The sequence below is a fragment of the Lipophrys pholis genome, assembly GCF_963383615.2.
Source record: "Lipophrys pholis genome assembly, chromosome: 16".
Taxonomy (NCBI): Eukaryota; Metazoa; Chordata; class Actinopteri; order Blenniiformes; family Blenniidae; genus Lipophrys; species Lipophrys pholis.
In genome coordinates this window covers 23,120,141-23,132,118 of record NC_137634.1, presented here as the reverse complement: position 1 = coordinate 23,132,118, position 11,978 = coordinate 23,120,141, and the positions used below count along the sequence as shown (strand labels likewise).

The window sequence follows — 11,978 nt, the reverse complement described above, 5'->3', positions numbered from 1 at the left end:
GCTCTGAATTAAACAGGCTGTGAAACTGTAATGTGACAAAATAGTAGATTTCCAAATGAAATTACTATCAGATAATCAATGGCCCAACACTACCACACTTCAACGAATGACTAATATCTCATCTCCCCTATTGAGTGCTGGACAACCAGGTGAGCTAATATTTACTGGGCTATTAAAGGGCAGCTGGGGAGTGTGGAGTTGAGTGAAAGCAAACTGGAGAAAGAGTTTGCTGTAGCTGCTATATGGTCTTCCATGCAGCAAAACACCGGAGGTGCTGATGGTATTTGTAGTAAGATCCTTAAAGACTTTGTAAATGAAGTCGCTGAGCCATTTGACTTCATGATTAATCTGTCCTTACAATCTGGCATCGTTCCACTACAGGCTAAGGTGGCAAAAATAATCCCAGTATATCAATTTGGAGACAAGAATGACATGCAAAACTACAGGCCTATATCAATTCTGCCAACCATGTCAAAAGTACTATAAACAGTAGTTTACACAAGACTAGTGAATTACTTAGAGGAACACAACATACTGGTATCTTCACAGTAGGGCTTGAGAAAAATAGTAGCACAAGTATGGCCATTTCAGATCTTGTTAAGGAATTTGATGATGCATTTGAAAGATGAGAAATTGGAATTGGAGTCTTTCTGAACCTTTCCCAGGCATTTGATACGATCGATTTCCAAATCTTACTTGGAAAGCTGCCGCACTACGTTGTCAGGGGCGGGGCTCTACAGTGGTTCAGCCAGGACGTTTATGGAAGACAGCAACACGTAAATATAAATGGTGTAAATTCCAAAAAGGAAAACCTAGAATTTGGTGTTCCCCAGGGATCTATTCTGGGACCTCTTTTGTTTATGTTTATGACTTTGTACATTGTTCTAGCGATATTCATAAAATACTCTTTGCAGATGACACAAATTTGTTTATGTCACACGAGCAATTTGAAAAGCTTCTGAATGAGCAACTTGATAAGGTAAATACTTGGTTTAAATGTAATAAATTATCAGTAAATATTTGCAAGACCTCCTATATTATTTTCCGCTCAAACAGTGAAAAGTACAGTGATCAGGTCATGGAATAGCTGATTTTTCCACCTGTACAGAGGAGGAGGAACACTTTGAATAATTTAAAATGATGAAACATATTTAATTGGATCTTTAAGTACCACTTGGCCGTGTCCAGGTGTCTTTTTCTCTTGAAAATCAAAGCAGCTGAGTTTAAAGTCATTTATCAGAAATACGAAGTAATTCCTCGATGGTCCACCAGGAGGCATCAGCAGACCTCAGCTGAACAAGGAGTGTTGATCAATCCCTTCTGACCTGCTGCACAGCATTTATGTCCAATTTACTGACCCTTCACATGTCTTGACTCTGCTGTGAACACTCCACACTCACATTTATTTTCTTTGATAAAGATGGAGAGAAAATCAGTTTGTCTTTTGAGGGTTTTTATTATTATCTGATTGGTTATGCAATGAAGAGGACGCCGCACAGGAGACAAAGAACACACATGATTTATAGGACAACAGAGGAGTTGTGTGTGACACACTATTTCTTACTAAAAACCTCAAAGTTGTTGACACAAAGTATGAAAATGAAGCTGTGCAGGCAGATAAAGAAGATACAGAGAAAATAATGGATGTGTAAATATCAGTAATTCATGTAGTAATTTAAAAAAAATTGCCCTTCAATTTCTGAGATTCTTAAAAAGAAATGATAGAACAGATATAAGTGCCCATTGATTAAACTTGTCAAAAATCAAACAGCATCAATAAGATTTGTATTCATTGACTGAATTGAATTGATTAAAAAAAGAATTTCCTCTGTGATTAAAAAAGTTTTCTGATTCTGATTCATGATTGAGTGTTTCTCTCTGTCCAGGCTGTTGAGCAGAGCCCAGATTGGAGCCGATCATCGTCTCTCAGGTCACTCAGGATCTGCTCCTTCGCCATTGGCCACTGAAACAATGAGACAAGAAAATGTGTCCATGAATGTAGAGTTTGTTAAAATATCTTTTTCTCAGAGGAAACAACAAAGTGAGTTGGACTTTTTGTTTTCTCAACAAAATCACAAAACAGTAGTAAATGTGAAAACAACAATGTTGTGAAGGACCTGAAGGTAAATACCTTCAAAATGCTTCTGCAATGACGTTTCCTTCTTCAGTTGGGTAGAAGGCCACTTCTTTTGAACCAAACCTTCAGCCTTTTGAAAATCCCAGAAGTCTTGCTTCCTTTTTTCCACGTATGGTGCTTCGAACATCTCGCAGTAGGTGAGGCTGTTTCCCAGCTGATCCTTATCGAGTTTCAGCACCTGACATATGAGGTGAATTTCAATAAACACAAAGTTAAACTTCAATATTCCCGACAGTCACAGTAAAACACAATAACAGTGAATACAGAAAAAGAGAATATACGCCACACGTCATAATCTGTAATCCAACCAGATTGCAGATTATGAATGAGTGACTCTCAACACGGGTTGGGTGAGGTTTTGAGTACTTTTACTCGAGTACAGGTCAGAGTACTTCCTCCACTGCTGGACAAGCAGATCAGTTTCACATTCGATGGATAAAATCATTCAAACAGGAGTGCTAAAGTAGCGTTAGCTTGTTAGCAGCCGTTGCTAACCAGTGTTGAGTTTAGCAGGACTGAGAGGCCTGCAGAGACACGCAATGACCAAGAAAGACAAGAACACAATCGTCTGAAAGGCAAATTAAAGTGTGATGAAGGTGAAGATGAAGGTACCTCTCCTGGCTTCAAGTACAGGGCAACGGAAACTTGATCCCAGACATAAAACTCCTTAAAGCCGTCGACCGCTTTAATCTGGTTCTCACTGACGTCCATCTCATACCTGACAACAAGAAGCAACAAACACAACCAATCAGTCAGTTGACAAACCATGAGGACTTTCCACCGTCTCACTGCCACACAGCTCAAAGTGTCAGAGTTCGTCATGAGAACGGAGCTTCAGGTTCTAAAGTCAAAATGTTCCTGTGACACACAAGTAAGAACATTGATGAAGAACCTTAATTTTCATCTGGTCGACATCTCAACATGAACTGGAAAGAAGCAGTTCCTGGTTCTGGACTAGAGTCAATGATTGAACCACATCTTGAGTTTTTCACAGTTCAACATGTGATGTAATCTGCCTTTGTGGAGTTTATTTGTCTTCCTCTTCTTCATCACTGCTGCCACCTCTGGTGAAAAGAGGTCAGTGCTAGTGTTTCATGACGGTGTGAGGCGTAAAGTGAATCAATATTGTGGTTCTCACGCTTGTGAAAAAGTAAACAGCTTGTTCAGCTGGTTCTCTGGTAGAACTAAGAACCAGCTCAGAGGCAGCGTCTAGTTTGATCTGGTGAAAAGTGCTTACAGAGAGTATTGGGGCTCTGCAGAGGTTCACCAGTCGGTGCTTCTGGGGTATCTGGTTTTCTTACCTGTGCGTCTCACACATGGCCTGAGACCTCCAGAGGAAGTGTCCATCGCTGTATTTACAGACGGCTTCTTCCGGCTGGTCTTCTAGGAGAGGATAGTTGGAGAAGCTCTCATGCTTTGGACTGTGGACCAGCACAGTGTATTGCACTTTCTGCTTGTATACAGAAGTCTTGTACACCCTCATGCCAGGTCGCTCTCCAGAGCAAAACTAGAGAAAATGAAAGAAGTTGAGTGAAGACTGAGTTCAGACTCACTGTTGTCATGACACAAGTGTTTTGTTGTGTCTAGCGCTCCAATGGCAGAGTCAGAGGAAGTTCATTTGAGTATCTTACAGAGCTTGTTAAGGGAGCCAGTCCTCCGGCTACTGAGGGAACACTGACCCCAGTTTGCAATGGCTGATGCACTATTTGGTCCTCTGCCTCCTGGTTACCACTAAGATTGCTGCATGATGTTCACAGAATGACCATAACCCAGTTCTCCGTGCCACAAACAATCCTTTGTTGTGCCCAAAGTGCAAATACATCTTTACTTTACTACTTTACTTTTACTTTACACACTTTCCCGTGGTTCACTTTTCAAGTTGCAGAGGTAAAGACAGCGGATTACAGTGTTCAAAACTTGTATGCACTTCCAGATCAGCATTCACCTGCCCATGACAGGAAACCTTCCCTTATAAACAGAGCGCCACCTAGTGGTCAAACCAACAAACCCATTTGGCTCCTACAGCGCTATATAAGTTAACTCCATTTGCCATTTGAAACACACCGTCACCTTAACAAATCTTCCCTTCACCTTAAAGATGAAGAGGACAGGATGTAGTACAGCCACAGGTAACTGGGAAAGGATAGAATAGACAGAGAGATAGATTGAGGGGGAGATACAAACCTTGGAAACACACCCTGGTTCGGGTAGGAGAGGTAGAGAGAGAAGTCGAGAGAGAGGTGTGGGGGTTTGATGCAGTCCTAACTAAGCTTTAGTAAATAGAAAAGTCTTGAATCTCGTCTTTAAAGTAGAGACCGTTTCAGCCTCCCTAACTGAAACTGGGATCTGGTTCCACATCAGAGGAACCTGAAAGCTGAAAGATCTGCTTCTATTCTACTTTTAGAAAAACCTAGGAACCTCCATAAAGCCAGCACTCCAAGAACTAAGCGTTCTTCTGGGGAGATATGGGACGAACAGTTCTTTAAGATATGATGGAGCCTGGTTGTTAAGAGCTTTATAAGTTACAAGAAGGATTTTAAATTCTATTCTAGATTTAACAAGGAGCCAATGAAGAGAAGTTAGTATTGGAGTGACGGGATCTCTGATGCTGGTTCTTGTCAGGACCCTCGCTGCAGCATTTAGAATCAGTTGAAGACTTTTTAAGCAGTTATTGTTTCACCCAGATAATAGGGAGTTACAATAGTTACTCTCGAAGTAACAAATGCATGAATTAGTTTTTCAGAATCACACTGAGTCAGCATGTTTCTAAATTTGGAAATATTACGGAGGTGAAAAAAGGCTGTCCTGCAGATTTGTTTAATGTGGAGTTGAAGGACAAATCCTGGTCAAAAATAACTCCCAGGTTCCTCACAGTGCTACTGGAGGACAAAGTAATACCGTCTAGTGTTACTAGATCTTTAGATCATTTCTCTCTCAGATGTTTTGGGCCAAATATAATAATTTCAGTTTTATCCGAGTTCAGAAGCAGAAAATTACGGCTCATCCAACCTTTATGTCTTCAAGACAAGCTTCTAGTTTAGAAAGTTGGTTATTATCGTCTGGTTTCATAGATAAATAGATTTGTGTGTCATCTGCATAACAATGGAAGTTAATCAAGTGTTTTTTAATAATATTCCCTACAGGAAGCATGTACAAGGTGAAAAGTATAGGACCTAAGACAGAACCCTGTGGAACTCCATGTTTAACTTCATTCTGGACTGAAGGGTTATTGTGAACATGAACGAAGTGGAACCTGTCTGATAAATATGTTTGGAACCAATTTAGTGCTGTACCTTTAAGCCCAATGATGTGTTCTAGACTCTGTAATAGGATGTTATGATCAATAGTATCAAATGCAGCACTGAGATCTAATAGGACCAGAACAGAGACCAGTCCTTTGTCTGAGGCTACGAGAAGATCATTAGTAACTTTGACCAGACCTGTTTCTGTGCTATGATGAACTCTAAAACCCAACTGGAAAGACTCAAATAAGTCATTTTTGCTTAAATGGTCACATAACTGACTTGCAATCACTTTTTCTAGGATTTTAGAAATAACAGGAAGGTTGGATATTGACCTGTATCTTGCTAAGACACCTGGTCAAGGATAGGTTTTTTAAGAAGAGGTTTAACAACAGCAACCTTAAAGGCTTGTGGTACATAACCTGTTATTAAAGATATGTTGATCTGATCTAGTATTGATGTGCTAATCATGGGGAGAATATCTTTATACAGTTTAGTGGGGATTGGATCTCGTAGGCAAGCTGTTGGTTTAGATGAAACCAGAACAAGTTAAAGTTATCAACAAAACCTATATTGTGGCTTCTGCAGGCGGAAGTCAGAAATGTGTTCAGGCTTAAAATTCTGCTGAAGCCAGCTGAGCCTCCTCTTGTGAACCTTTGAAGCCGCTGTGACTGTAGATTCCTTTCAAACCGCTTGGACCAGTGTCATGCTTCAAATTAGACACAAGAAACTCGGGTTGGGGGTAACGTGGGAGATAATCGTTGTAAAGAGAATTATTTTGTGTTTTCTTTTTGTTCAAATCATTTTCTTCTTGCCTTGGTCTCAAATCCTTCAGGTTCAAGTGCTCTCCATCGTGGTCAATTTTTCTACTTCTCCTCGAGGTGTATCGTTCTACCATGGTCAGATTAAAGGTGATGACGATCAGAAACACCAAGTAGAAGAGCTTCTGCAGTGAGTTCACCGCCTGCTGCCTCAGAGAGGAATGAGATTTAACCTGTAATAGGTCTGGCTTTATGACAGCCCACACCCACAATTAAATGTCCGTGAACAGCTGACTCAAAACAAATACGTCACTATACAAAACCAGTCAGGCTTGTAAAAGAGATTATTTGATCTCAAGCAACCACCTGGACCACTCTCATCACGGCTTCCTGCAGGAGTCTGCGGCGAGAAGCGGAGGCCTTCTGATGGGTAGAGGGTCACTGGTCTGGCTGTCCAGGGGGAAGGGAGGTCACTCCAGCGACTTAAAATTTGGTTTAATCTTAAGAAGCACTAATGTTCTGATGGAATGTTATGGATTTGGACGTGGCAGCAGTGTTGCTTTTATCTTGCTGGATGTTTTTAGATTCTTCATATTCTCAGAGAATAACTGCTCCTTCAGTAATCTGTAAACTGCTCTGCAGAGTTTTGTGATTGGTTAGATGCTGCAAACTCCGCCCCTTTCCTGTGGACGCTCACACGTAGGTCTGGGTTGAACCAGTGAGTTGATAACCTGCTTGGTAGTAACGGTGATCAGGATGGCACACGTCTGGATAAGTCAACTCAGGAAACAGAGAGAGACCCTGGAAATGTTGATCACAGTTTGTAGTACAGGCCTCAGGAGTCCGTCTGTGCAGTTTGCTTATCATGTGTAAACAGAGAAAATACATCGACTTGAGCAACCAGCAGTACGTGTCGCATGCATCCTTTCAGTGGTGAAGTTACTACAGTAATGATGCCTGTTCTTTCATCTTTAAATATTACTTTACAATCACCATTTCATTCACGTGTGATATGAATCATGACAACATCACACAATCTGCAGAAACTTAAGAGACGAGCCAACACAGAAGAACTGATACGAGTTAGGTCTACAGTATTTCCACACTTCACTTCACACTGCTTGTTTTGGTGGTTGGTAAAAACTGTACAAGCTGCCAGGATATTGAGTACTACTGGAGTCCAGATTACTTTCACTGTGAACTCAAGGTGCAGATCAGAGGATTCAGAGCTTGTGTCAACATGTCCAGAAAGACTGAAAGTATTCTTGTGTGATCTTGGTACCTGCTGGCTGTAGGCGTTCAGGACCTCCTGCAGAGAGAGAGTGAAGCGGAACGAGCCGTAAGTGGACGTCTCGGAGAAGGCCGGCGAGGTGGCAAACTTCCACAGGAAGTTGTTGGTGGCTTCTTCCTGCGGCACCTTTGGGAAAGTTTCCTCCAGCAGCCTCTTCTCAGCAGATCTGATCTCCTCAGGACCCACAGCCAGACTGAACCACATCAGACACTCGTCTTGTGAACCTATGAAGCCGCTGACACTGGAGATTCCTTCCAAACCTCTTGGACCAGTGTCATGCTTCAAATTAGACACAAGAAACTCGGGTTGGGGGTAAGGTGGGATATTATCTTTGTAAAGATAACGGTTTTGTATTCGACTTGTTTTCAAATCATTAAGGTTCAAGTGCTCTCCTCTGAAGTCAGTTGGTCGACCTCCCCTCAACGCGGGTCGTGCTGCCATGGTCAGATTGGAGGCGATGAAGATCAGAAACACGAAGTAGAAGAGCTTCTTGTTTGGAGTGAGTTCACCGCCTGGTGATAGTTCTGGCTTTATGACATCCCACACCCACATTTAAATGTCCGTGAACAGCTGACCCAAAACAAATACGTCACTATGCAAAACCAGTCAGACTTGTAAAAGAGATTATTTGATCTGAAGCAACCACCTGGTGTAATAAAAGAACAATATAACAGGATTACTGGAAATAACAAGAAATTATTTTCTTTGAGAATATTTTGGAGACTATAAAGAAGACGGTGTTGAGTGCTGGTCAATCATTCCCAGCAAAATAAATAGAGTCTGATTGAACAAACAGCTGGAAAACAAAGAAGCCAGGTCTATTTGTCATATTGTATCGTCCATAGTTTGAATTCTGATCTGAATTCTTAGACTTTCTCTCCAATTCAGTAGCGAGTTCAGATAAATTAATTAATAGTTATATATACTCTGTAGTATGGTTACATTTTATTCTATTTTATGTTATTTGGTTTGATTTGATTTGATTTTACTCTTGTTGATATGTATGTTTTTATTCTCATTCTCTTATTTGCTTTCTTTCTCATTTTACTGTCTGATTTTACTGGAAAGAACATTGATCACCGTGAGTGTTGGAAAAGGCTTTATAAATGAATGTTGAGTGATTGATAGTGAGTGACTTCAACATTCATGCAGATTGTCGGTGATCTGCAAAGAGTTTATGGTGCTGCAGTGCCATGTTGTACAGCCATTTAAAGGTGTAGCGGTGCAGATATTAAAGGATGCATAGTGAGGATTTTATTGGACTATATTAATGTAAATTATTGTTTCTGTACTGGGCTAATTGTAATAAGGACACCAGGCATTGTTGTTTAACTATTTTATTTCCCTTTGTTTCTTTTGTATTCACACCACACACACACACAACCGCAGACCTACCTGCTGCAGAAAATAAAGTTGAGGAAAGATTCTCTGACCGCAATCGTCTGTAGTGCTCCAACCCCAACCACTAAATAACCACAATCCGTCTCAAACACAGATGTTAGAAGTATAGAGGAATCTTCACTGTCAAATTGTGATTCATGACCTTCTGACGTCAACATCTTTTATCCCTTTATGACCCTTTTATGGTTTTATGACTGTTATTGATTCATGACCTCTCTGCTGATTTATTCTGTATTCTATTATACATGGTATATTGCACGTGTTCACTGTATATATATTGCAGGTTTATAAGGGGATTTTTTTCTGATTCTATTTGGCAAAACTCTGGTCTACATGTTGAATTAGTTTTTTTGAGTCGACACACGTTTAGTGAGACAGTATTTCATTTCTACTGTGTCTTGCATGTGCAGTGGAAATTTACAATAAAGCTCACTTTGACTCTTTGACTTTGAAGAGATTCTGGCAAGGTCAGGCCAAGGTTTTTTAAGAGGTCAAATATTTTATAGTTAAATCCTTTGATTTTGCAGCGATTAGCAGAATCGGCCCATACTGTACACAGTATCAATGAATTGTTTTGTGCTTATTTGGATTCAGCGTATCAATGTTGTAATTACCACAGATGAAGATAACTTTAGATTGACTTTTGAAAACATTTCTTTCACCCAGTCCTTAAATGTGTCCATATTTGAGCCTGATGCTCTATATCACATGTGTCAAACTCAAGGTCTGCAGGCCAAATGTGCCCCGCCACGTTATTTTATGTGGCTCAGGGCTTAAAGGTCTGATTGTCTTAAAATAAACAGACGTGCAGTGCACAAGCGCAAGGCTTGTGGTGCGTGTCTATTGAGATCGTGTGAGCGCAGGTTCAAATATTCTATAAAATATGGTAATTACATGTGCCTTCGTTGACACGGGAGTAGTTCTGAACTTGTGCAGATCCAGATTAAGATGTTCCCCGCACCCGACCCGTGTTCCACCCGACGGAGGAGAATCCCCCGTGAGCGGCCCCTGCCCCCACATGCGCTGCGTTGGGGCACGGACAAGGAGGGACAAAGACCCAATGAGGAGCGCCGCGTGGCGGGTTGGGAGGGGAACGGGGCGACTGAAACATGGCATCGCTTTTCATTTTTATGCTGACAACAGCCAAATTTATTTTCCTCTTAATCAAGACAATGCTTTTTCCGTGAAACCGCTCCTTGACTGCATTGTTGAAATCAAGGCCTGGTCGTCCCTGAACCTTTTACATTTAAACAATGAAAAGACAGAGGTCATGTTGTTTGGGCCAGTGATTCCATCAAGGTTCATGTTGATCTGGGTCCTTTAAGGCAACACTTTATTTTTTTATTTATTTTTTTATTTAATTGTATTATTTGTCTGTACAGCACTTTGGCCAACAGTGTTGTTTATAAAGTGCTCTATAAATAAAGTTGAGTTGAGAGTTGAGTTGTAGTATTTTCTACTATCTTATAATTCAAATCATTTTCCACATATAAAGCCACTCTTCCATGTTACTGTAGTTTACATTCGGGCTCCTGCTATTGAAGTGAACCATTGACAATCTGACATCCGTGTTCACTTTCTGGTTGTATTGTTCATCTGTGTAACAGCAGAACGAACCAACTGTGTCCCGGAGGGCATTCATGGCTGTCTGAAGTGGCTTTAGGGACTCTTGGATTAGCCCGGAGACATCATCCTTCAGCCCGGCTCTCTGCTTCGCCAGTTCAGCCACCATTTGCGACACGGAGATGGTGTGGGGTAGCGTCTCCCTGGACAGGTGAGCTAACGTTAGAAACATTGCTACTCATGTTAGCAGGAGCTGCGGTGGCCGCCATGGCTGAACGTTTACTAGCTATGCTGGTGCTGCCTCATGTTGCGACTGAAGTTAGTGCGTTACTTTTCTTCTGCTTAGAGTTTCTCATTTTGGTTTCAGTAGCTTTACTGCACTTCACTACAACAGTCCGGTACATTACTGCTGCCGCGTTACTCTCATATGACCACTTTTTTTAGTAACGAGTAATCTAACGCATTACTATTTCCCAACCAGTAATCAGATTAAAGTTACTTGCCCAGGGTAAAAGGTCCCATAGAGTAGGCAGTGCAAATAAATAAATAGTGTAACAACAGACTACAACTACATCACGGGGTAAACAAATACCAGTAATAGTAAAAATCAGATAATAAAACCGAGTCAGATATAATTACAACAAAGAATGAAGGTCAAAGGTTAAATATGTATCAGCAGGAGGTCGGGCAGTGATCAGCAGAGCTTTTGGTAAAACCGGTTGTCATTTTTATGTTGAGACTCTGGACGGTGTTGTCAGCAGCTACTGACAGTAACTAAAAAGTTACTTGTAATCTAACTTAACTCCTTTTAAAATCAGGTAATCAGCAAAGTAACTAAGTAACTTTTTTAAGGAGTAACTAGTAATCAGTAATCACATTACTTATTCAAGGTCATTGTGGCAACACTGCTCGTGAATAAGTCCCATGGCGGCCTCCAGCTTACTGTTAATGTTAATTTTATTCAATAATTGAATTGAATTAATAAAATTGAACTAATAACGCAACTATTTTTCACGCACTCCGGTTGATGATCCTTTGGATCTCGAATGGACCCACGAAGCGTGGGGCGAGCTTCCTTGATTCCACCCGCAGTGGAAGGTCCTTGGCCCTCAACCACACCTTCTGCCCAGGGATATAGCAAGGGGCCGGAGAGCGCTTCTTATTAGCCTGTCGTTCCATCTTGCGGGATGACTGGAGTAGCGCTGCCCGGGCCTGCCTCCAGATCCTACGGCATCGCCTGACATGGGCCTGTACCGAAGGAACCGCCAGTTCTTGTTCCTGGGACGGGAAGGGGGGGGCTGGTAACCCAGGGAACATTGGAAGGGAGACAGGCCAGAAGATGAGTTGACCAACGAGTTATGTGCATACTCCACCCAGGCCAGATGGTCACTCCAGGCTGAGGGGTTCTCTGCAGTTACACATCTGAGAAGGGTCTCCATCTCTTGGTTGAGTCGCTCTGTCTGCCCGTTAGACTGCGGATGGAAACCCAAAGACAGGCTCACCTTTGCTCCCAGTGCCGTGCAGAACGCCCTCCAAACCTCTGACGTGAACTGAGGGCCTCGGTCCGACACAATGTCCAAGGG

At 41.7% G+C, this 11,978-nt stretch overlaps 1 protein-coding gene across 1 annotated transcript; it reads right to left on the bottom strand.

Annotated features, from left to right (window-relative positions):
- Positions 1-1,446: 1,446 nt before the first annotated feature.
- On the bottom strand, positions 1,447-10,627 carry LOC308121908 (uncharacterized protein; the record flags this gene model as incomplete). The annotated part of the gene is made up of 6 exons (XM_080483434.1): positions 1,447-1,963; positions 2,132-2,315; positions 2,750-2,855; positions 3,439-3,644; positions 7,423-7,959; positions 10,397-10,627. The coding sequence occupies 6 exons, from the start codon at positions 10,625-10,627 to the stop codon at positions 1,932-1,934; spliced, it is 1,296 nt and encodes a 431-aa protein (XP_080339560.1). The 3' UTR covers positions 1,447-1,931.
- Positions 10,628-11,978: the final 1,351 nt, after the last annotated feature.